A 21,799-nucleotide genomic window follows, 5' to 3' on the forward strand; every position below is an offset into this window, starting at 1 on the left:
TCCACCTGACATTTTAGGACATTCAACGATAGCACTGTCTCTCTGAGGCATTACAGTTGCTTGGTCCCAAGTCTAAAGTGCCAAAAATGATCCAGAAGAGTCCATTTGACCAAAAAAGTACTTTCATGGGAATTTATCTCAAAAGTGCTATGACAAAAATGAATACTCTTCTTTTTGTACCCCACAGAGATAACAATTCAAAACATAATGTTTAGTTAATTTTTTAAGGGTCATATTTTACTAGGCTTATCTATAGTAATGGAGACCTTCTCAAAACCAAATTGGAAGTGTGAGTTGTTTGCATAAGCGCTCATTGTCTGTCTCTTAGAAGGTAATCAATCAGAATTTTAAAATTCAATTTAATTGAAAAAAAAAAAGAATTGTATTCATATCTTTAAGTACAATAAGAAATAAAAGAATGTGTTCACATTATTTCCACCTCAGTTATGGCTTAAAACTGATTTCAAAATGTCTCCAAAGTTAGACTTGAGGACTTTGTAAACACTACCACTTTAACATGCTTCTTAAAATTAATCCATAAATATCTGCTTATACCAGTTCATAGCCTTTTGTCTTAACATTAATGGCTCTACACCTTCAAAGGCAAAAAGACAAGAAATTTGAGAATAAATCTTGTAATCTCCTTTTAAACCTCTCCTTACATCTATTCAGTTTTCAAGTCCTGTTCCGTGACAGTGTCTCTCCCGTCCACTCCTTCCCCTCCATGGCTCTAGTTACTATTTCAGGTCAGGCTGCAGTCACTTTATTGCTAAGCTAGTACAGTAGGAAGCTGAGAGGTCTCTGTGTTTTGAGCCTCTAATCTAGTAAATCCTACAAGGTAATTGTACGGAGTCACTCCTTTCTTGAAAACCTTTTGGCAGTTTCTAGGGCTTTCAAAAAAGTTCCAAACTCATTATTATGGTAGTCAATAACCATGTGTCCTGCCATCAATATCTAATTCTGGCTCCACTGTATATGTAAACACAAATAAACATACACACACACACACACACACACACACAGTCAACTGAGACCTCTTAATGTTAACTGACCTTCCCTCGCCCTTCCCCATATGACTTTTTCTCCTAGAGAGCTCTCTCTTCTCCATTTTTTTTTATATTCAGCCATCTTACCAAAGCCATGATACAGTGTTGAGATTGGAAATTGTATGTAGGTCAAATATGGCTTTAGGTATATTTTTTAAAAAACTGATTGTTTTTGTGTTTGTGTATATACACACACTTACACATATATGAGTTTATATAAATAATACAATCAGTTTGTATATTATATATAATTTTACAAATATATAACTTATATGTATAATTTATGTTTACATATATATATAATTTTTCAAAATTTGAAAGGATGGAGATTGCACCTAAAAATCCAGAGTTGTGGCTTCTCTTGAGAAATCAGAAGCCTTTGCCACATAAGGATTATAATTAGCCAAAACTAAGGAAAGGTTTTCTCTTTAAAAAGAACACACACTCTCCCTTTTTCCTTAGTCTCTGCCACTTCCCTTTCTCTTAGAAATGGCTTACCCACTTTGTTCATTTATGTCACTCTGTAGACCCTTATGTAGACCCTGTCCCCTGTAGACCCTTATGTTGGTAACCCCTGGTTCAGATGTACTCCTCCTTGAAAACATCTCTGATTATTCCATTCACATGAGATCTCTACTTTCTCTGCACTTCCGTAGATTTTTAAAAATACTTCTCTATGTCCTTTATATTAACAATGAAACAGAGAAATAAATTCAATCTACAACAAAAAGCAACATTAGAAGTCTTTCTCCACTAATGCTTTTTAAACTCCTTGGAGAGTTGAAGTCTCACTTGATATTTTTCCTCCCAAAGAGTTTAGCACAAAGCACAAGTATTTAGCAACTATTTTTTCAAGAGGGTGAATGAGTAAATAATTGGTTCCCTAAAATACATTTTCAGTAAATTTAATTTCTTGTTTCCATTAAAATAACAAATATATAGATATATCTCAAAGGAGATTGACATATATAAGAATCATTTGGAATTGTCACTTATGCATATAATTAAGCTTTTATATTTTACCTTTTACAGCTAAATAAATTGCAAAATAAATTTGGTATTCTTCAAATTCTGTATTTGGTAGTTTCATTTGCACAGGTGTTTTCCTCATATTTTCTGCAATTAATAGAATTCTTATTTGGACCCTCACAGATCTAGCCATATGGAAATAAGTTGTTATTTGATATGACCTTGTATCATTACTTCAGTGTCTCAATACACTTTTGTATTCAAAGTGCAAAAACCAGTCCTCATTAGTGGTAGAGTAATTTGCTCAAGGACAGAGAGTTATTGAATCTCACAGAATCAACCTATTAAAACCAAATTACTTAGAAGATCGTAAATTTGGGAGTATTGTTCTTCTTTTTAAATTGGATAAAACAGAGTTTAGTCTCATGGGCTCTTGGTCTCAGATTTGTTTGGGTGGTTTAAGCACCTGGCTCCAGAGAATTAGAAAGAGTGGACTAATATTCAATAAATCAACTGACTAAAATGTAGCTGTTCAAACAGTAAAAACTGTTTAATGGATTACTTGAGAATTGACAGCATAACTCCATATAGATTAGAAGCCCTAACACTCTTCTTTATCATTTGATCTAGGAGGAGAGAAACATAAACAGGTTTCTAATCCTTAAAGTTATACCTTCATTTCACCTTCTAAATACTCTTGCTTTCGTTTTGCATTCCTCAGCCCTGGAAAAACTGAATGATAAGCTCATCAAGAGAATTAACGTGCAGTTGTTGTATATTAGTCTAATGGAATTGTCAGGTTTCATTAATAATAGGAATGTATCATTTGCAATCAATCAGTTATTCATTGATGGAAATAGCAAGGCTGTTTTCATTTTCTAAATGATGGAGATTCTTTCTACATGTTTTACAATTGTTTTACAAACCATTTTAAAATTACTGTCATTTTTCCTTTTTTATAAGAGTTCATTTCTGTCATATCTATGTGACTGCAACAGAATCAGATTAAATTAAAAGATTTAGTTGGGCTGATTTATTCACCACTAAGTGGTTTCTTCTTTTCCTTGAACCTTGGTAAATCAGACAGCAATGTCACGGTTTGAAGGTAGAGGAATTTTATATTATTCATTACATGTATGTGTAAAGAATTTAAAATGAGCCACTTTGATAACAGCATGAGTATGGGCTGGCAAACATGTTAAATTGGGGGGAGCAGTAAAGGTTTACTTTCAAACTCCCTTTGACTTCTGAAATTTTCTGCTAAGCCACCAAGACTATGAGGCTAATCTACTTTCCGTTCCTAGTGACTTTCTAAGGATCCTGAGCCAAGAAAATATCGTTTTACTTCAATTTTCTCCCTGCAGAATAGGAAAAACATAGAAGCTTCAAGAATGAAGTGAAAATCAATTTCTTTCAAAATGCTGAAAAATATAAAATATAATTCATTTTGATATCTTTGTGCCTGTTATTTTAAACATCATTTTTAAGATATTTAGTTACTGGTGTTATTCACTCGTTCTTCTGTGTTTAAAAACGTATGGCCTCAGTATCATTATGCTAAACATTATTTTTTTAAAATTTATCAAGTTACCTTCTATTTACAGTTAATGGACATGATTAGTTAACATCTAAATTCTTTTGTTTTCTTTTAGGTAATTTTTACTGAAGTATAATATACCAATGGAAAAGCACACAAATTGTAATTATACAACTTGTTGTGTCTAATTATGTGCAAAATGAGCCCACCCGTATTACCAGCGCCTGGATCAAGAGGTAGAACGTTACAAGCAACACTGAAGTCACCTCATATCTCCTCCCAGGCACTATTCTCTGAAAGGTAACTAATATCCTGAATTCTAACACATAGATTAATTTTTTTCTGTTTCTCAAAGTACACTGTATATTTTTTGGCTTTGGTTTTTCATTCCTCTGTTATACTTTTTAATTGATCCATATGATTGCCTGAAGCAATAGTTAGTTCATCCTAATGATGTATAGCATTCCACTGTATGAATACAATTCAAAGTACCTGGTTAGGTTCTCCGTAGAGGCTATTATAAATAGTATTGTCATAACATGATTAAACATGTCTTTCTCTTGGGGATGCACCTAGGACTGGATCATAGGTCAAGTGGTAGGCAAACATTCTGCATGGTGGACGTTACCAAATGCTTTTCCAAGGTAATTTTTTCCAATTTATACTCCCACCCCATAGTGTATGAAAATTCCAGCCATTCTACAAACTTGTCAACACTTGGTAATATCTGCCTCTTTCATTTCAGCCATTCTTCTGGTGAATTAGCGGTATGTTGTGATCTAACTTGTATTTCTCTAATGACTAAGTTAAGCATCTTTTCATATGTTTATTTGCTATGCTGGTTATAACAAACAAACAAACAAACAAAACTCTAGAAGTTTGAACAAATGCAAATCTCTTCCAGATGAGTTCTTAAAATTAGGGCTCAAACTGTCTTGGTTATGAGAATGACGCTGTACTAGTGGATCTGAAGCCTGCATGTCATGGAGAATAGAACTGTTAAACAAAAGCATTCCCCCTACACTCCCCAATCTCATCATGCCTATCCTCAAACTCTTGTATAAGTAGATTAAGGTAAGGAGGGATTGGGTAGATATAAAAGAACAAAAGAAAAAAATCTCATGACATTCATAATTTTCCTATTCTGGAAAATATGTTTAACCTAAAAAATTCCAATCAAACAAAGCAAAAAATAAACATGTTTGTCATAACACAGAGCACCCAGAGTGGAGACTGAGAAAGAGATGAGACAGAATGCAGTTCTTCCCTGCATTCGGTGGTCTATATCTAAGGAAGCAAACTCCCACAGATATCACCTAACAAAGATTGTGCCAAAGGAACTCAGATGTAATGCGCATGTGAATACTCAGGAGTTCCAAAAAATAGCAAGGGTCTTAAAACAATAAAACACAAACACTAGAGACTGATAATGGGTAACAATAGCAAGGGCCACCTTGCTATTGAAAAAGGAAGAGAAACTATTCTCTTGGCCACACTAGTTCAGATGCCTTACCGGGTACTTAACAAAGAGAGTCTTGAAAACAATATTACAGCAAAGCTGTATAGGATTTAAAGAACATGTGTGTGTGTGTATATATATATATATATATATATACACATATATATACACACACATATACATATATATATGACTGGGATGAATCAGGTATCATGAAAAGAAAACTTGATGTGATTGTGGTCTTTAGACAAATTATTTCTGAGCTCTTCTTAAATACAGGTAAACTCAAATGGCCTAAGTGGAGACTTATTCAAGATGGAGTAAATTAAGAAAGGACGAAAGGGAAGAAAGATAATTGGGCAGGTGATTTGGAAAGTGACGGGGACAGAACTAATAAGCCAGCATGTATTGAACAGCTTTTGTGTTCAGAGCTAGAGAGGGAAGCACTTGTTAGGGAGGAAATGTACAAGCCAGGGAAATCAGATGGGCAGCAATGATTCTACTCAGCAATCCTTGGAGGCACCCTGTGCCCAGTGAGGCACCAGTGATGACATTGTGCAGATGTTGCCACTGTGTACCCTCTACTTCATCTTTGTTAAGAAAAGTCAAGCATTTTCTATGGAGTCAATATAAACAGATGGAAAGGGCCCACATAAATTTGCCTTTCCTTTCCTTTCCCTCCCCTTCCCTTTTCTTTTCTTTTAAAAATATGACTGTCTAAACAAATTCCCTGCCTTTTTGTCTTCTGAATGAATCTCCCTTTTGGTATTTTGACAGATACATTTTCCTTTGCCATGTCTGCCTTGCTTGTTCTCTTTGCCACACCCTTCTCCATTCCTCTTTTGAAGACACACTTCTCTCCATGTATTTTATAGGGGAATCTGAGTGGGAGGGAAGCAGGGTTATTTTTCCCATCGGCATGAGGTTGGACATTTGTGGTTGCTGCAGTTGAGACTGTGTGTTGATTATTGAATTGTATATCAGTCTCCTTTAATGTGATTTCCATATAAAACCATCCACCCAAACATATACATTTATATATTTTATAGGTAGGGAATAACGGTCTTTCAGCTCTAAAACAACAACTGACAGGTTATGGTTGCTGCCTGCCTACTGAATAGTTTATTGAGAGCATAGTTAAAGTAACATGAGCCTTGTCATAACACTTTAATTTATCTTTGGAAAAGGATTCATGATTTGGCTAACATTTTCCCCGTTCCACTATTAAATGTATTTTCATTCTATGAAGCTCACCCTAGGCTTAACTCAATTAGTAACTTGCAAATGACTAACTAACATTTAGTAACTAACACATTTTTTTTTAAACATCTTTATTGGAGTATAATTGCTTTACAATGGTGTGTTAGTTTCTGCTTTATAACAAAGTGAATCAGTTATACATATACATATGTTCCCATATCTCTTCCCTCTTGCATCTCCCTCCCTCCCACCCTCCCTATCCCACCCCTCTAGGCGGTCACAAAGCACCGAGCTGATCTCCCTGTGCTATGCGGCTGCTTCCCACTAGCTATCTATTTTACATTTGTTAGTGTATATATGTCGATGCCACTCTCTCACCCTGTCACATCTTACCCCTCCCCCTCCCCATATCCTCAAGTCCATTCTCTAGTAGGTCTGTGTCTTTATTCCCGTCTTGCCACTAGGTTCTTCATGACCTTTATTTTCCCTTAGATTCCATATATATGTGTTAGCATACTGTATTTGTTTTTCTCTTTCTGACTTACTTCACTCTGTATGACAGACTCTAACTCCATCCACCTCACTACAAATACCTCCATTTCATTTCTTTTTATGGCTGAGTAATATTCCATTGTATATATGTGCCACATCTTCTTTATCCATTCATCTGATGATGGACACTTAGGTTGCTTCCATGTCCTGGCTATTGTAAATAGAGCTGCAATGAACATTTTGGTACATGACTCTTTTTGAATTATGGTTTTCTCAGGGTATATGCCCAGTAGTGGGATTGCTGGGTCGTATGATAGTTCTATTTGTAGTTTTTTAAGGAACCTCCATACTGTTCTCCATAGTGGCTGTATCAATTTACATTCCCACCAACAGTGCGAGAGTGTTCCCTTTTCTCCACACCCTCTCCAGCATTTATTCTTTCTAGATTTTTTGATGATGGCCATTCTGACTGGTGTGAGATGATATCTCATTGTAGTTTTGATTTGCATTTCTCTAATGATTAATGATGTTGAGCATTCTTTCATGTGTCTGTTGGCAATCTGTATATCTTCTTTGGAGAAATGTCTATTTAGGTCTTCTGCCCATTTTTGGATTGGGTTGTTTGTTTTTTTGTTATTGAGCTGCATGAGCTACTTGTAAATCTTGGAGATTAATCCTTTGTCAGTTGCTTCATTTGCAAAAATTTTCTCCCATTCTGAGGGTTGTCTTTTGGTCTTGTTTATGGTTTCCTTTGCTGTGCAAAAGCTTTGAAGTTTCATTAGGTCCCATTTGTTTATTTTTGTTTTTATTTCCATTTCTCTAGGAGGTGGGTCAAAAAGGATCTTGCTGTGATTTATGTCATAGAGTGTTCTGCCTATGTTTTCCTCTAAGAGTTTGATAGTGTCTGGCCTTACACTTAGGTCTTTAATCCATTTTGAGTTTATTTTTGTGCATGGTGTCAGGGAGTGTTCTAATTTCATACTTTTACATGTACCTGTCCAATTTTCCCAGCACCACTTATTGAAGAGACTGTCTTTTCTCCACTGTATATGCATGCCTCCTTTATCAAAGATAAGGTGACCATATGTATGTGGGTTTATCTCTGGGCTTTCTATCCTGTTCCATTGATCTATATTTCTGTTTTTGTACCAGTACCAAACTGTCTTGATTACTGTAGCTTTGTAATATAGTCTGAAGTCAGGGAGCCTGATTCCCCCAGCTCCATTTTTCGTTCTCAAGATTGCTTTGGCTATTCGGGGTCTTTTGTGTTTCCATACAAATTGTGAAATTTTTTGTTCTAGGTCTGTGAAAAATGCCAGTGGTAGTTTGATAGGGATTGCATTGAATCTGTAGATTGCTTTGGGTAGTAGAGTCATTTTCACAATGTTGATTCTTCCAATCCAAGAACATGGTATATCTCTCCATCTGTTTGTATCATCTTTGATTTCTTTCATCAGTGTCTTATAGTTTTCTGTATACATGTCTTTTGTCACCTTAGTAGGTTTATTCCTAGATATTTTATTCTTTTTGTTGCAATGGGAGACGGGAGTGTTTTCTTAATTTCACTTTCAGATTTTTCGTCATTAGTGTATAGAAATGCAAGAGATTTCTGTGCATTAATTTTGTATCCTGCTACTTTACCAAATTCATTGATTAGCTCTAGTAGTTTTCTGGTAGCATCTTTAGGATTCTCTATGTATAGTATCATGTCATCTGCAAACAGTGACAGCTTTACTTCTTCTTTTCCTATTTGGATTCCTTTTATTTCTTTTTCTTCTCTGATTGCTGTGGCTAACACTTCCAAAACTATGTTGAATAATAGTGATGAGAGTGGGCAACCTTGTCTTGTTCCTGATCTTAGTGGAAATGGTTTCAGTTTTTCACCATTGAGGACGATGTTGGCTGTGGGTTTGTCATATATGGCCTTTATTATGTTGAGGGAAGTTCCCTCTATGCCTACTTTCTGCAGGGCTTTTATCATAAATGGGTGTTGAATTTTGTCAAAAGCTTTCTCTGCATTTATTGAGATGATCATATGGTTTTTCTCCTTCAGTTTGTTAATATGATGTATCACATTGATTGATTTGCGTATATTGAAGAATCCTTGCATTCCTGGAATAAACCCCACTTGATCATGGTGTATGATCCTTCTAATGTGCTGTTGGATTCTGTTTGCTAGTATTTTGTTGAGGATTTTTGCATCTATGTTCATCAGTGATATTGGCCTGTAGTTTTCTTTCTTTGTGACATCTTTGTCTGGTTTTGGTATCCGGGTGATGGTGGCCTCGTAGAATGAGTTTGGGAGTGTTCATCCCTCTGCAATGTTTTGGAAGAGTTTGAGAAGGATAGGTGTTAGCTCTTCTCTAAATGTTTGATAGAATTCGCCTGTGAAGCCATCTGGTCCTGGGCTTTTGTTTGTTGGAAGATTTTTAATCACAGTTTCAATTTCAGTGCTTGTGATTGGTCTGTTCATATTTTCTATTTTTCCTGGTTCAGTCTCGGCAGTTTGTGCATTTCTAAGAATCTGTCCATTTCTTCCAGGTTGTCCACTTTATTGGCATAGAGTTGCTTGTAGTAATCTCTCATGATCGTTCGTATTTCTGCAGTGTCAGTGGTTACTTCTCCTTTTTCATTTCTAATTCTATTGATTTGAGTCTTCTCCCTTTTTCTCTTGATGAGTCTGGCTAATGGTTTATCAATTTTGTTTTATCTTCTTAAAGAACCAGCTTTTAGTTTTACTGATCTTCGCTATTATCTCCTTCATTTCTTTTTCATTTATTTCTGATCTGATCTTTATGATTTCTTTCCTTCTGCTAGCTTTGGGGTTTTTTTGTTCTTCTTTCTCTAATTGCTTTAGGTGCAAGGTTAGGTTGTTTATTCGAGATGTTTCCTCTTTCTTGAGGTAGGCTTGTATTGCTATAAACTTCCCTCTTAGCACTGCTTTTGCTGCATCCCATAGGTTTTGGGTCGTCGTGTCTCCATTGTCATTTGTTTCTAGGTGTTTTTTGATTTCCCCTTTGATTTCTTCAGTGATGACTTCGTTATTAAGTAGTGTATTGTGTAGCCTCCATGTGTTTGTATTTTTTACACATCTTTTCCTGTAATTGATATCTAGTCTCATAGCGTTGTGGTTGGAAAAGATACTTGATACGATTTCAATTTTCTTAAATTTACCAAGGCTTGATTTGTGACCCAAGATATGATCTATCCTGGAGAATGTTCCATGAGCACTTGAGAAAATGTGTATTCTGTTGTTTTTGGGTGGAATGTCCTATAAATATCAATTAAGTCCATCTTGTTTAATGTATCATTTAAAGCTTGTGTTTCCTTATGTATTTTCATTTTGGATGATCTGTCCATTGGTGAAAGTGGGGTGTTAAAGTCCCCTACTATGATTGTGTTGCTGTCGATTTCCCCTTTTATGGCTGTTAGTATTTGCCTTATGTATTGAGGTGCTCCTATGTTGGGTGCATAAATATTTACAATTGTTATACCTTCCTCTTGGATCGATCCCTTGATCATTATATAGTGTCCTTCTTTGTCTCTTGTAATAGTCTTTATTTTAAAGTCTATTTTGTCTGATATGAGAATTGCTACTCCAGCTTTCTTTTGATTTCCATTTGCATGGAATATCTTTTTCCATCCCCTCACTTTCAGTCTGTATGTGTCTCTAGGTCTGAAGTGGGTCTCTTGTAGACAGCATATATATGGGTCTTGTTTTTGTATCCATTCAGCCAGTCTGTGTCTTTTGGTGGGAGCATTTAGTCCATTTACATTTAAGGTAATTATCGATATGTATGTTCCTATTCCCATTTTCCTAAATGTTTTGGGTTTGTTATTGTAGGTGTTTTCCTTCTCTTGTGTTTCTTGCCTAGAGAAGTTCCTTTAGCATTTGTTGTAAAGCTGGTTTGGTGGTGCTGAACTCTCTCAGCTTTTGCTTGTCTGTAAAGGTTTTAATTTCTCCACCTAATCTGAATGAGATCCTTGCTGGGTTGAGTAATCTTGGTTGTAGGTTTTTCTCCTTCATCACTTTAAGTATATCCTGCCACTCCCTTCTGGCTTGCAGAGTTTCTGCTGAAAGATCAGCTGTTAACCTTATGGGGATTCCCTTGTGTGATATTTGTTTTTTTTCCCTTGCTGCTTTTAATGTTTTCTTTATATTTAATTTTTGATAGTTTGATTAATATGTGTCTTGGCATGTTTCTCCTTGGATTTATCCTGTATGGGACTCTCTGTGCTTCCAGGACTTGATTAACTATTTCCTTTCCCATATTAGGGAAGTTTTCAACTATAATCTCTTCAAATATTTTCTCAGTCCCTTTCTTTTTTCTCTTCTTCTTCTGGAACCCCTATAATTCGAACGTTGGTGTGTTTAATGTTGTCCCAGAGGTCTCTGAGACTGTCCTCAGTTCTTTTCATTCTTTTTTCTTTATTCTGCTCTGCAGTAGTTATTTCCACCATTTTATCTTCCAGGTTACTTATCCGTTCTTCTGCCTCAGTTATTCTGCTATTGATCCCATCTAGAGTATTTTTAATTTCATTTATTGTGTTTTTCATCGTTGCTTGGTTCCTCTTTAGTTCTTCTATGTCCTTGTTAAATGTTTCTTGCATTTTGTCTATTCTATTTCCAAGATTTTGGATCATCCTTACTATCATTATTCTGAATTCTTTTTCAGGTAGACTACCTATTTCCTCTTCATTTGTTAGGTCTGGTGTGTTTGGACCCTGCTCCTTCATCTGCTGTGTGTTTTTCTGTCTTCTCATTTTGCTTATCTTACTGTGTTTGGGGTCTCCTTTTCACAGGCTGCAGGTTCGTAGTTCCTGTTGTTTTTGGTATCTGTCCCCAGTGGCTAAGGTTGGTTCAGTGGGTTGTGTAGGCTTCCTGGTGGAGGGGACTAGTGCCTGTGTTCTGGTGGATGAGGCTGGATCTTGTCTTTCTGGTGGGCACGTCCACGTCTGGTGATGTGTTTTGGGGTGTCTGTGGCCTTGTTATGATTTTAGGCAGCCTCTCTGCTAATGGATGGGGCTGTGTTCCTGTCTTGCTAGTTGTTTGGCATAGGGTGTCCAGCACTGTAGCTTGCTGGTCGTTGAGTGAAGCTAGGTCTTGATGTTGAGATGGAGATCTCTGAGAGATTTTCACCGTTTGGTATTACATGGAGCTGGGAGGTCTCTTGTGGACCAGTGTCCTGAAGTTGGCTCTCCCACCTCAGAGGCACAGCCCTGGTGCCTGGCTGGAGCACCAAGAGCCTTTCCTCCACACGGCTTTTCTTTTCCTTCGTTTTAAGTCTAGTTTCACTTGCTCATAGGGTGCAGGGTGCAGAGGCCTTGAACCCAGTGCTTCACACCAGAGTTCCCAGTGCAAAACAGCTATGCCTGACGCTTCAACTCTGGGAACCATGTCGTAACTAACACAGTTTTGATTTAAGAATTCAGGATTGAGAAATAAACTTGCAAATCTTATGAAACATTGCATGGTGTTAAATTTGAGAAGTCTCTCAACACATTACATAAGAGGGAAAAGTTGCCATGTTCACAGTATTTGTGAGGAAGTAGGAATGGCAGGGCAGTCCGCCTGCCTTTATGAAATAGTGTATCTTCCATTCCTCCTTTCTGCCCCTGGGAACTCTGTAAGCTCATTTGTTTTATTCTACCTTTAAAGATAAAAAAGTGGAGGGATAAAGAAATAATACCACTTAGGACTTCAGAACAATATCGTATTGAAGGGCAGGTTAGCACTTCCCAGCTTATTACTTGGGTTCCATCGGGTCTCTACACTAAAGAACTATCATGTTTATTTTGATCCATATGAGTCGTTTTTCTGTGAATAGCGTGATACCCTATAAGTATCTACCTAGAAGTTCTGTTCTCTGGGCTCTCTGAGACGGGCACCTCTCCTCCTTTCAACTCACTTCTCCCAAAAGAGTATAATTAAGCAATAGTTTCTGGACTACCGTATCTGTTTAAAGACCTAAAGATCAATGGACAACATCAAGGCAAAAGTCCAGATTTCATGAATAAATTTCCCCAACCATGAAATTCAAATTGGTTCATCTGGATGCCTCATAGAAAACTGGGATATGAAGCCTCCCAAATAGAATTGCAGGGAGTGGCTTCAGCAGGGAAATAATGACCTGGCAGCGATAGCTCTCCATGAAGGGTAAGTGACAGCATCATGAAGCCAGAATCAGGACTCATTCCAGGAAATTTTGAGCATTTGTCTCAGACACTACCACCCTGGGACCGCAGGCTTCCTGAGGGAAAGAGTCCAGACGAATACATCTGGGACTTAATAAGCCAAACCACAGAGATTTTGTGCTGAAAAATAGAAAGCAGCAACACTGGAAGTGAGCCAAGGTTACACTAAGGCATGAGCATATCGTATAATACGGATGTCCAAGATGAAATATGGATGTGCGCGTATGATGGACCAAAACAGAAAACACACCTGCCCTTTGACATTAAGTTCCAGCCATCTACACATGGGAGATATTTCCATAAAGGGAAAAGTGCCCCAGAATGGAAAACAAAGCAATTGAGAAGTTGATCTTGATGGAAAGATGAAATGAGTTAAATAAGCATAGGCTGCCTATTATAGACAGAAAGACAAAGAGTTAAACAAGACATTGAAGAATTTGTTCTTTATGTCCCTAATGTCTAGCCTGCACATAGTATTCAATAAATATCTGTAAATGAATGAAAAGCTTTCAAATATAAACATAATTATTTAAAAGGAGTCACTGTTCTTTCTAGGAACATACGACCCCAAGATATTTTTAGTGCCCTTCTTTAGTGGGTGGATAAATCATTTAAAGAGAGCAGACTCAGTTATCTCTAAGCATGAGACAAAGCTTATGTACTCTCACATAATGTACAAAGGGAAAGTGAACTTCCTCCTGTTGTTGCTTACAGCATCATGCCGGCTGTGGGACATTCCAGGCCTGAGCGCAAGCCCCAACAGTTGTGTCAACATTCACAGACAGAAGCAGGAGATTTTTATATACTATAAATGATAGATTTTCCAGAAGGAATTGCAACCTACAAAATCTTGTACCCCGCATGCCACCCAGAACCCTAATGTACCTCATATTTGGATGTCTTAATGAAACATAATATATTACACTTTACTATAAGTATGAGGAGTTTTGGCTTTGTCTGGCTTTGTCACGGATAACTTCAGCAATGGAATTATACTGTAAATCTTGGCTGATTTTTAAATAGCCAAAATGTATTCAGTATATGGCTGCAAACATTTAATGTGGCATGCATTTGATCAAAACTTTAATACACTGCAAGAAAAGATATATGTTTCCCATATGGCAAGTTGGCAATGAAAGGGTAATGCTTGACTCAACACTGCTGTGTTTAAATCGTTGTCCCTGGTAAAAGTAATCCAGAATTCTAGCTCTGCAGAGGAGATCAAAGAGAAAATTGTGGAAACTGCTGCCATCCTTGATAGATTATCTACAACCAAAATGAAAACTAATACCTTTTATCAAAAGATCAGGATGTACGAGTACTGAGGATTACTAGAATGTCCATTCAATTTTTCTTTTAATAGAGTTTGATTGGTCTCAGAACATGCATATTGTTCACAGAGCTTTTGGATATATGGTGATGGTGTGTATTTTGTGACCACCCTGCTTTGTCTGGCTGGCATTAGGCAGATACAAAATAAGAAATAAGTTTAAGAAGTTGTAAAGTAGGTGACTGGAAAATAAACTTACCTACGTGTACATGGGCCGCCATGTCACTAGATCACCTTCTGCTTCTAAATAGTTACTTAGAATCGTTCATGGTTAATCTTACTTTCCTATTGTGAGGCTATCTTTCAATCCAAATCCAAGATAAGCCATCAAATGCAATCTTTCCCACGCTGAATTCCTACGATGCAAGGTAATTTTTTAAGTGTTAGGTTATCATTCAATACAATTATTAACTTATTGAGATAATATGGAGGGAATATAGTCAGGAAGAACAATGGCATCAGACCATTTGAAGTTCTCACAATGAAAGGGATGCGCTGGGTCTACTACTGGTTCTTTAGCTCCAGCTTCCTGTTCTACGCTAGGCAGGGTAGCTTCGAGCCACATTACTCTCCTATTGCTCTTCTCTTTCAGAAGTTACCAGTGGCTCATTCGTCACAAACACTTGCTCTCTCTACAGCATGTATCTAGTTGTTCACTCTCCTTTTTGCTGGACTCTAGAACACTGAATTATTCCCCATCTCTCTGACTTTTCCTTTGCTACCTCCTATTCCTGTCCCTCATGTTTATCTTAAATCTCCCCTAAGATTTGCCTTCAGACCTCATTTCTCTCCTTTACTCTTTCCTTCAGCTAAAGAATCCTATGTCAATAACCATCTACTTTCTCCTTATATATGCCCCTATTTCTCACCATAATCTCCATTTGCAGAAGCTGCTGTTCCAGTCAGATAGGCTCCAAACCTAAGAGTCCTTCCTATGGTAGGTCTGCATTATGGTGCTGAATCTTGTAAAATAGTATGCAAGTAAATTATACTTCCTTGCTGTCTTTTACATGTCTCCCTTTCCTTTCTATCACTGCTAATAATAATCTAGTTAAGAATTGTCTTCCCTGTCTTGGAAACAATATCAATAAGAGGATCTATCTTATTATAATTCTTTCTTTGAATCCACATTGTGTGCAAGAAAAATATTATTAAAGCCCAACTCTGGTCAAGCTGTTCCCAATTGTGTACCTTAACAGTAGTTTTAAATACTTCCTGAATAAAGGAAAGTGCAGAAAACACAAGGAAGACTAATTGCAAAGCAAAAAGGTGTTGGATTAGGTGACAGGAAGACTGAAGGAAGAATCAAAAGTAATAGCAAATATTTTCCATGAATAAACTGAAGGATTCTGGATGTATGGTGATGTATCACCAGAGGTGTCAAGGTATCATGATAAGGTCTCATTATGGATTGTAAAACACCGTGATGTCCTTATCTAGATCAACACTCTCCTAAACAGCTTCCTTCCCTGCTCCTTAGTATCATTCTGTAGATCTGCATTTATAAGATTAATACACCATTCAAATACGTATTATGGGATTGAATCAACAGATTTGGGAAAACAAGTGAGGAGCCTGTGGGATGATAAGGCTTAGGGTGCCCCGGAAAGACTGAGAATGTTCTGTACTGGGCCAAGTCATAAGGAATGCTGTTCTGCTGCATCTCTAAACATCACCAGGTCTTTTTTGTGTCAATTACTTGGAAGTACCTAGAATGGGAGGTACTACCATTAATGGTTAACAGCCCTTCCCAATCTGTATCAACCAGACTTATTTCTGAAGAAAGCTTTTGATGTTCGCAAAGCTCTAGACCAAGAAAATTACTCCTCTCTGCAAAGTTCTGTTATACCTAACACTAAAAATCACAAATAATCCTTCAAACCAGATAAAATTCCATTTTCCATGATGCCTTTCTAAGTCACTAGAAAAGTTTTGTTCCTCTGTATTTGATAGCAATTTTTCTGAACTTCAGTTGTAACTTATTATGTCAGGTGTCAGAGTGACCTATATAATCCTAATGTATTCTATGTTCATTGATGGCTAGAATGGAACTTTGATGTTTTCTTGGGAAGCATGAGGAATACAGAATCAAAAGACTTGGGTTTGATAAACATAGCTGGCACATAGAAGTTCTGTGATGGACTAGGGATGAGGTCTGTAACCTTTTTGAGACCCACTTTGATCATCTGCAAAATAGCAATAATAATGATCTTTCCTAGAACTTTGCTAATCTATCTGATAGTATGCTCTACAAATACTACTTATTATGCATATTCTACACTGCACCTGATAGTATCTTTCATATATGAAATACACAATAAATACTTGTAGATTCAAATTGAATTTCAACTCTTCAAGGTGAAATGAGGAATATTTAATAAAACAAACTTTAGAAAATATGCTTTATATCCTAAGATTGTTTTTATTTTTTGATCTTTATTTTATTTTTTTATACACCAGGTTCTTATTAGTTATCTGTTTTATACATGTTAGTGTATACATGTCAATCCCAATCTCCCGACTCATCCTACCCCCACCCCCACCCCCGCTTTCCCCACTTGGTGTATATACATTTTTTCTCTACATCTGTGTCTCTATTTCTGCCTTGCAAACCAGTTCATCTGTACCATTTTCCTAGATTCCACATATATACATTAATATACGATATTTGTTTTTCTCTTTCTGACTTACTTCACTCTGTATGACAGTCTCTAGATCCATCCACATCTCTACAAATGACCCAATTTCATTCCTTTTTATGGCTGAGTAATATTTCATTGTATATATGTACCACATCTTCTTTATGCATTCGTCTATCAATGGGCATTTAGGTTGCTTCCATGACCTGGCTATTGTAAATAGTGCTGCAATGAACATTGGGGTGCATGTGTCTTTTAGAATTATGGTTTTCTCTGGGTATATGCCCAGTAGTGGGATTGCTGGATCATATGGTAATTCTATTTTTAGTTTTTTAAGGAACCTCCATAATGTTCTCCAAAGTGGCTGTATCAATTTACATTCCCACCAACAGTGCAAGAGGGTTCCCTTTTCCCCACACTCTCTCCAGCATTTGTTGTTTGTAGATTTTCTGATGATGCCCATTCTAAACAGTGTGAGGTGATACCTCATTGTACTTTTGACTTGCATTTCTCTAATAATTAGTGATGTTGAGCAGCTTTTCATGTGCTTCTTGGCCATCTGTATGTCTTCTTTGGAGAAATGTCTATTTAGGTCTTCTGCCCATTTTTCGATTGGGTTGTTTGTTTTTTTAATATTGAGCTGCATGAGCTGCTTGTATATTTTGGAGATGAATCCTTTGTCCATTGATTTGTTTGCAAATACTTTCTCCCATTCTGAGGATTGTCTTTTTATATTGTTTATGGTTTCCTTTGCTGTGCAAAAGCTTTGAAGTTTCATTAGGTCCCATTTGTTTATTTTTGTTTTTATCTCCATTACTCTAGGAGGTGGATCAAAAAAGATCTTGCTGTGATTTATGTCAAAGAGTGTTCTTCCTATGTTTTCCTCTATGAGTTTTATACTGTCTGGTCTTATATTTAGGTCTTTAATACATTTTGAGTTTATTTTTGTGTATGGTGTTAGGGAGTATTCTAATTTCATTCTTTTACATGTAGCTGTCCAGTTTTCCCAGCACAACTTATTGAAGAGACTGTCTTTTCTCCATTGTTTATCCTGCTTCCTTTGTCATAGATTAATTGACCATAAGTGCGTGGGTTTATCTCTGGGCTTTCTATTCTGTTCCATTGATCTATATTTCTGTTTTTGTGCCAATACCATATTGTCTTGATGACAGTAGCTTTGTAGTATAGTCTGAAGTTAGGGAGTCTGAGTCCTCCAGCTCCATTTTTTTCCCTCAAGATTGCTTTGGCTATTTGGGGTCTTTTGTGTCTCCATACAAATTTTAAGATTTTATGGTCTAGTTCTGTAAAAAATAACATTGGTAATTTGATAGGGATTGCACTGAATCTGTAGATTGCTTTGGGTAGTATAGTCATTTTCACAATATTGATTCTTCCAATCCAAGAACATGGTAAATCTCTCTGTTTGTGTCATCTTTGATTTCTTTCATCAGTGTCTTATAGTTTTCTGAGTACAGGTCTTTTACCTCCTTAGGTAGATTTACTCCTAGGCATTTTATTCTTTTTGTTGCAATGATGAATGGGATTGCTTCCTTAATTTCTCTTTCTGATCTTTTGTTGTTTGTATATAGGAATGCACGAGATTTCTGTGCATTAATTTTGTATCCTGCAACTTTACCAAATTCATTGATTAATTCTACTAGTTTTCTGGTGGCATCTTAGGATTTTCTGTGTATAGTATCATGTCATTTGCAAACAGTGACAGTTTTACTTCTTTTCCAATTTGGATTACTTTTATTTATTTTTCTTCTCTGATTGTCATGGCTAGGACTTCCAAGACTATGTTGAATAATAGTGGCAAGACTGGACATCCTTTTCTTGTTCCTGATCTTAGAGGAAATGCTTTCAGTATTTCACCATTGAGAATGATGTCTGCTGTGATTTTGTCATATATGGCTTTTATTATGTTGAGTTAGGTTCCCTCTATGCCCAGTTTCTGGAGAGTTTTCATAATAAATCGGTGTTGAATTTTGTCAAAAGCTTCTTCTGCATCTATTGAGATGATCATATGGTTTTTATTCTTCAATTTGTTAATATGGTGTATCACATTGATTGATTTGCATATACTGAAGACTCCTTGCATCCCTGGGATAAATCCCACTTGATCATGGTGTATGATCCTTTTAATGTGTCGTTGGACTCTGTTTGCTAGTATTTTGTCGAGGAGTTTTTCATCTATATTCATCAGTGATATTGGTCTGTAATTTTCTTTTTATGTAGTATCTTTGTCTGGTTTTCGTATCAGGGTGTTGGTGGCCTTGTAGAATGAGTTTGGGAGCGTTCCTTCCTCTGCAATTTTTGGAAAGAGTTTGGCAAGGTTGGGTGTTAGCTCTTCTCTAAATGTTTGATAAAATTCACCTGTGAAGCCATCTGGTCCTGGACTTTTGTTTATTGAAAGATTTTTAATCACAGTTTCAATTTCATTACTTGTGATTGGTCTGTTCATATTTTCTATTTCTTCCTGGTTCAGTCTTGCAAGGTTATACTTCTAAGAATTTGCCCATTTCTTCCAAGTTGTCCATTTTATTGCCATAGAGTTGCTTGTAGTAGTCTCTTATGATGCTTTGTATTTCTGCGGTGTCTGTTGTAACTTCTCCTTTTTCATTTCTAATCTTATTGATTTGATTCCACTCCCCCTTTTTCTTGATGACTCTGGCTAAAGGTTTATCAATTTTGTTTCTTTTCAAAGAACCAGCTTTTAGTTTTACTGATCTTTGCTATTGTTTTATTTGTTTCTACTTCATTTATTTCTGTTCTGATCTTTATAATTTCTTTCCTTCTACTAACTTTGGGTTTTGTTTGTTCTTCTTTCTCTAGTTCCTTTAGGTATAAGGTTAGATGGTTTATTTGAGATTTTTCTTGTTTCTTGAGGTAGCCTTGTATTGCTATAATTTTCCCTCTTAGAAGTGCTTTTGCTGCATCCCATAGGTTTTGGATCATTGTGTTTTCTTTGTCACTTGTCTCTAATTATTTTTGGATTTCCTCTTTGACTTCTTCAGTGATCTCTTGGTTATCTAGTAATGTATTGTTTAGCCTCCATGTGTTTGTGCTTTTTACGTTTTTTTCCCTGTAATTTATCTCTAATCTCATAGCACTGTGGTCTGAAAAGATGCTTGATATGATTTTAATTTTCCTAAATTTACCAAGGCTTGATTTGTGGCCCAAGATGTGATCTATTCTGGAGAATGTTCCATGTGCACTTGAGAAGAAAGTGTAATCTGCTGTTTTTGGATAGAATGTTTTATAAATATCAATTAAATCTATCTGGTCTATTGTATCATTTAAAGCTTGTGTTTCCTTATTAATTTTCTGTCTGAATGATCTGTCGTTTGGTGTAAGTGAGGTGTTAAAGTCCTCCACTATTATTGTGTTACTGTCGATTTCCCCTTTTATAGCTGTTAGACTTGCCTTATGTATAGAGGTGCTCCTATGTTGGGTGCATATATATTTATAATTGTTATATCTTCTTCTTGGATTGATCCCTTGATCATTATGTAGTGTCCTTCCTTGTCTCTTGTAACATTCTTTATTTTAAAGTCTATTTTGTCTGATATGAATATTGCTACTCCAGCTTTCTTTTGATTTCCATTTCCATGGAATATCTTTTTTCCATCACCTCACTTTCAGTCTGAATGTGTCCCTAGGTCTGAAGTGGGTCTCTTGTAGACAGCATATATATGGGTCTTGTTTTTGTATCCATTCAGCGAGCCTGTGTCTTTTCATTGGAGCATTTAATCCATTCACATTTAAGGTAATTATCAATATATATGTTCCTATTACCATTTTCTTAATTGTTTTGGGTTTGTTTTTGTAGGTCCTTTTCTTCTCTTGTGTTTCCCACTTAGAGAAGTTCCTTTAGCATTTGTTGTAGAGCTGGTTTGGTGGTGCTGAATTCTCTTAGCTTTTGCTTGTCTTTAAACTTTTGATTTCTCTGTTGAATCTGAATGAGGTCCTTGCCAGGTAGAGTAATTTTGTTTGTAGGTTCTTCTGTTTCATCACTTTAAATATATCGTGCCACTCCCTTTTGGCTTGTAGAGTTTTGCTGAGAAATCAGCTGTTAACCTTATGGGAGTTCCCTTTTATGTTATTTGTCATTTTTCCCTTGTTGCTTTTCGTAATTTTTCTTTGTCTTTAATTTTTGTCAATTTGATTACTATGTTTTTCAGCATGTTTCTCCTTGAGTTTATCCTGTATGAGACTCTCTGCACTTCCTGGACTTGGGTGGCTATTACCTTTCCCATGTTAGGGAAGTTTTCAACTATAACCTCTTCAATTATTTTCTTGGGTCCTTTCTCTCTGTCTTCTCTTCAGGGACCCCTGTAATGTGAATGTTGGTGCGTTTAATGTTGTCCCAGAGGTCTCTCAGGCTGTTTTCGTTCTTTTTTCTTTATTCTGTTCCATGGCAGTGAATTCCACCATTCTGTCTTCCAGGTCACTTATCCATTCTTCTGCCTCAGTTATTCTGCTATTGATTTCTTCTAGTGTATTTTTCATTTCAGTTATTGTATCATTCATCTCTGTTTGTTCTTTAATTCTTCTAGGTCTTTGTTAAACATTTCTTGCATCTTCTCGATCTTTGCCTCCATTCTTTCTCCGAGGTCCTTGGTCATCTTCACTATCATTATTCTGAATCCTTTTTCTGGAAGGTTGTCTATCTCTACTTCATTTAATTGTTTTTCTGGGGTTTTATCTTGTTCCTTCATCTGGTACATAGCCCTCTGCATTTTCATTTTGCCTATCTATCTGTGAATGTGGTTTTTTGTTCCACAGGCTGCAGGACTGTAATTCTTCTTGCTTCTGCTGTCTGCCCCCTGGTGGATGAGGCTATCTAAGAGGCTTGTGCAAGTTTCCTGATGGGAGGGACTGGTGGTGGGTAGAGCTGGCTCTTGCTTTGGTGGGCAGAGCTCAGTAAAA

General features: G+C 36.5%; 2 protein-coding genes across 12 annotated transcripts in view; one reads left to right on the top strand and one right to left on the bottom strand.

Moving 5' to 3' along the window:
- Window positions 1-21,799, bottom strand: part of LOC103012988 (ninjurin-1-like) — a 162,402-nt gene that overhangs the window by 41,864 nt on the left and 98,739 nt on the right. The gene's annotated exons all lie outside the window — the stretch shown is intronic.
- Window positions 3,670-21,799, top strand: part of LOC114235760 (caspase recruitment domain-containing protein 19-like) — a 104,671-nt gene continuing 86,541 nt past the window's right edge. For all 11 annotated transcript variants that reach the window (XM_057548666.1, XM_057548660.1, XM_057548668.1 and 8 more), the window contains exon 1: window positions 3,670-3,852. Coding sequence is in view for 5 of the 11 variants with exons in the window: in XM_057548670.1 (XP_057404653.1) it covers window positions 3,743-3,852 (110 nt within the window). In the remaining 6 variants the exon portion in view is untranslated. The remainder of the gene's footprint in view (window positions 3,853-21,799) is intronic.

This window comes from Balaenoptera acutorostrata, chromosome 6 (genome assembly GCF_949987535.1).
Source record: "Balaenoptera acutorostrata chromosome 6, mBalAcu1.1, whole genome shotgun sequence".
In the NCBI taxonomy this organism is placed as follows: Eukaryota; Metazoa; Chordata; class Mammalia; order Artiodactyla; family Balaenopteridae; genus Balaenoptera; species Balaenoptera acutorostrata.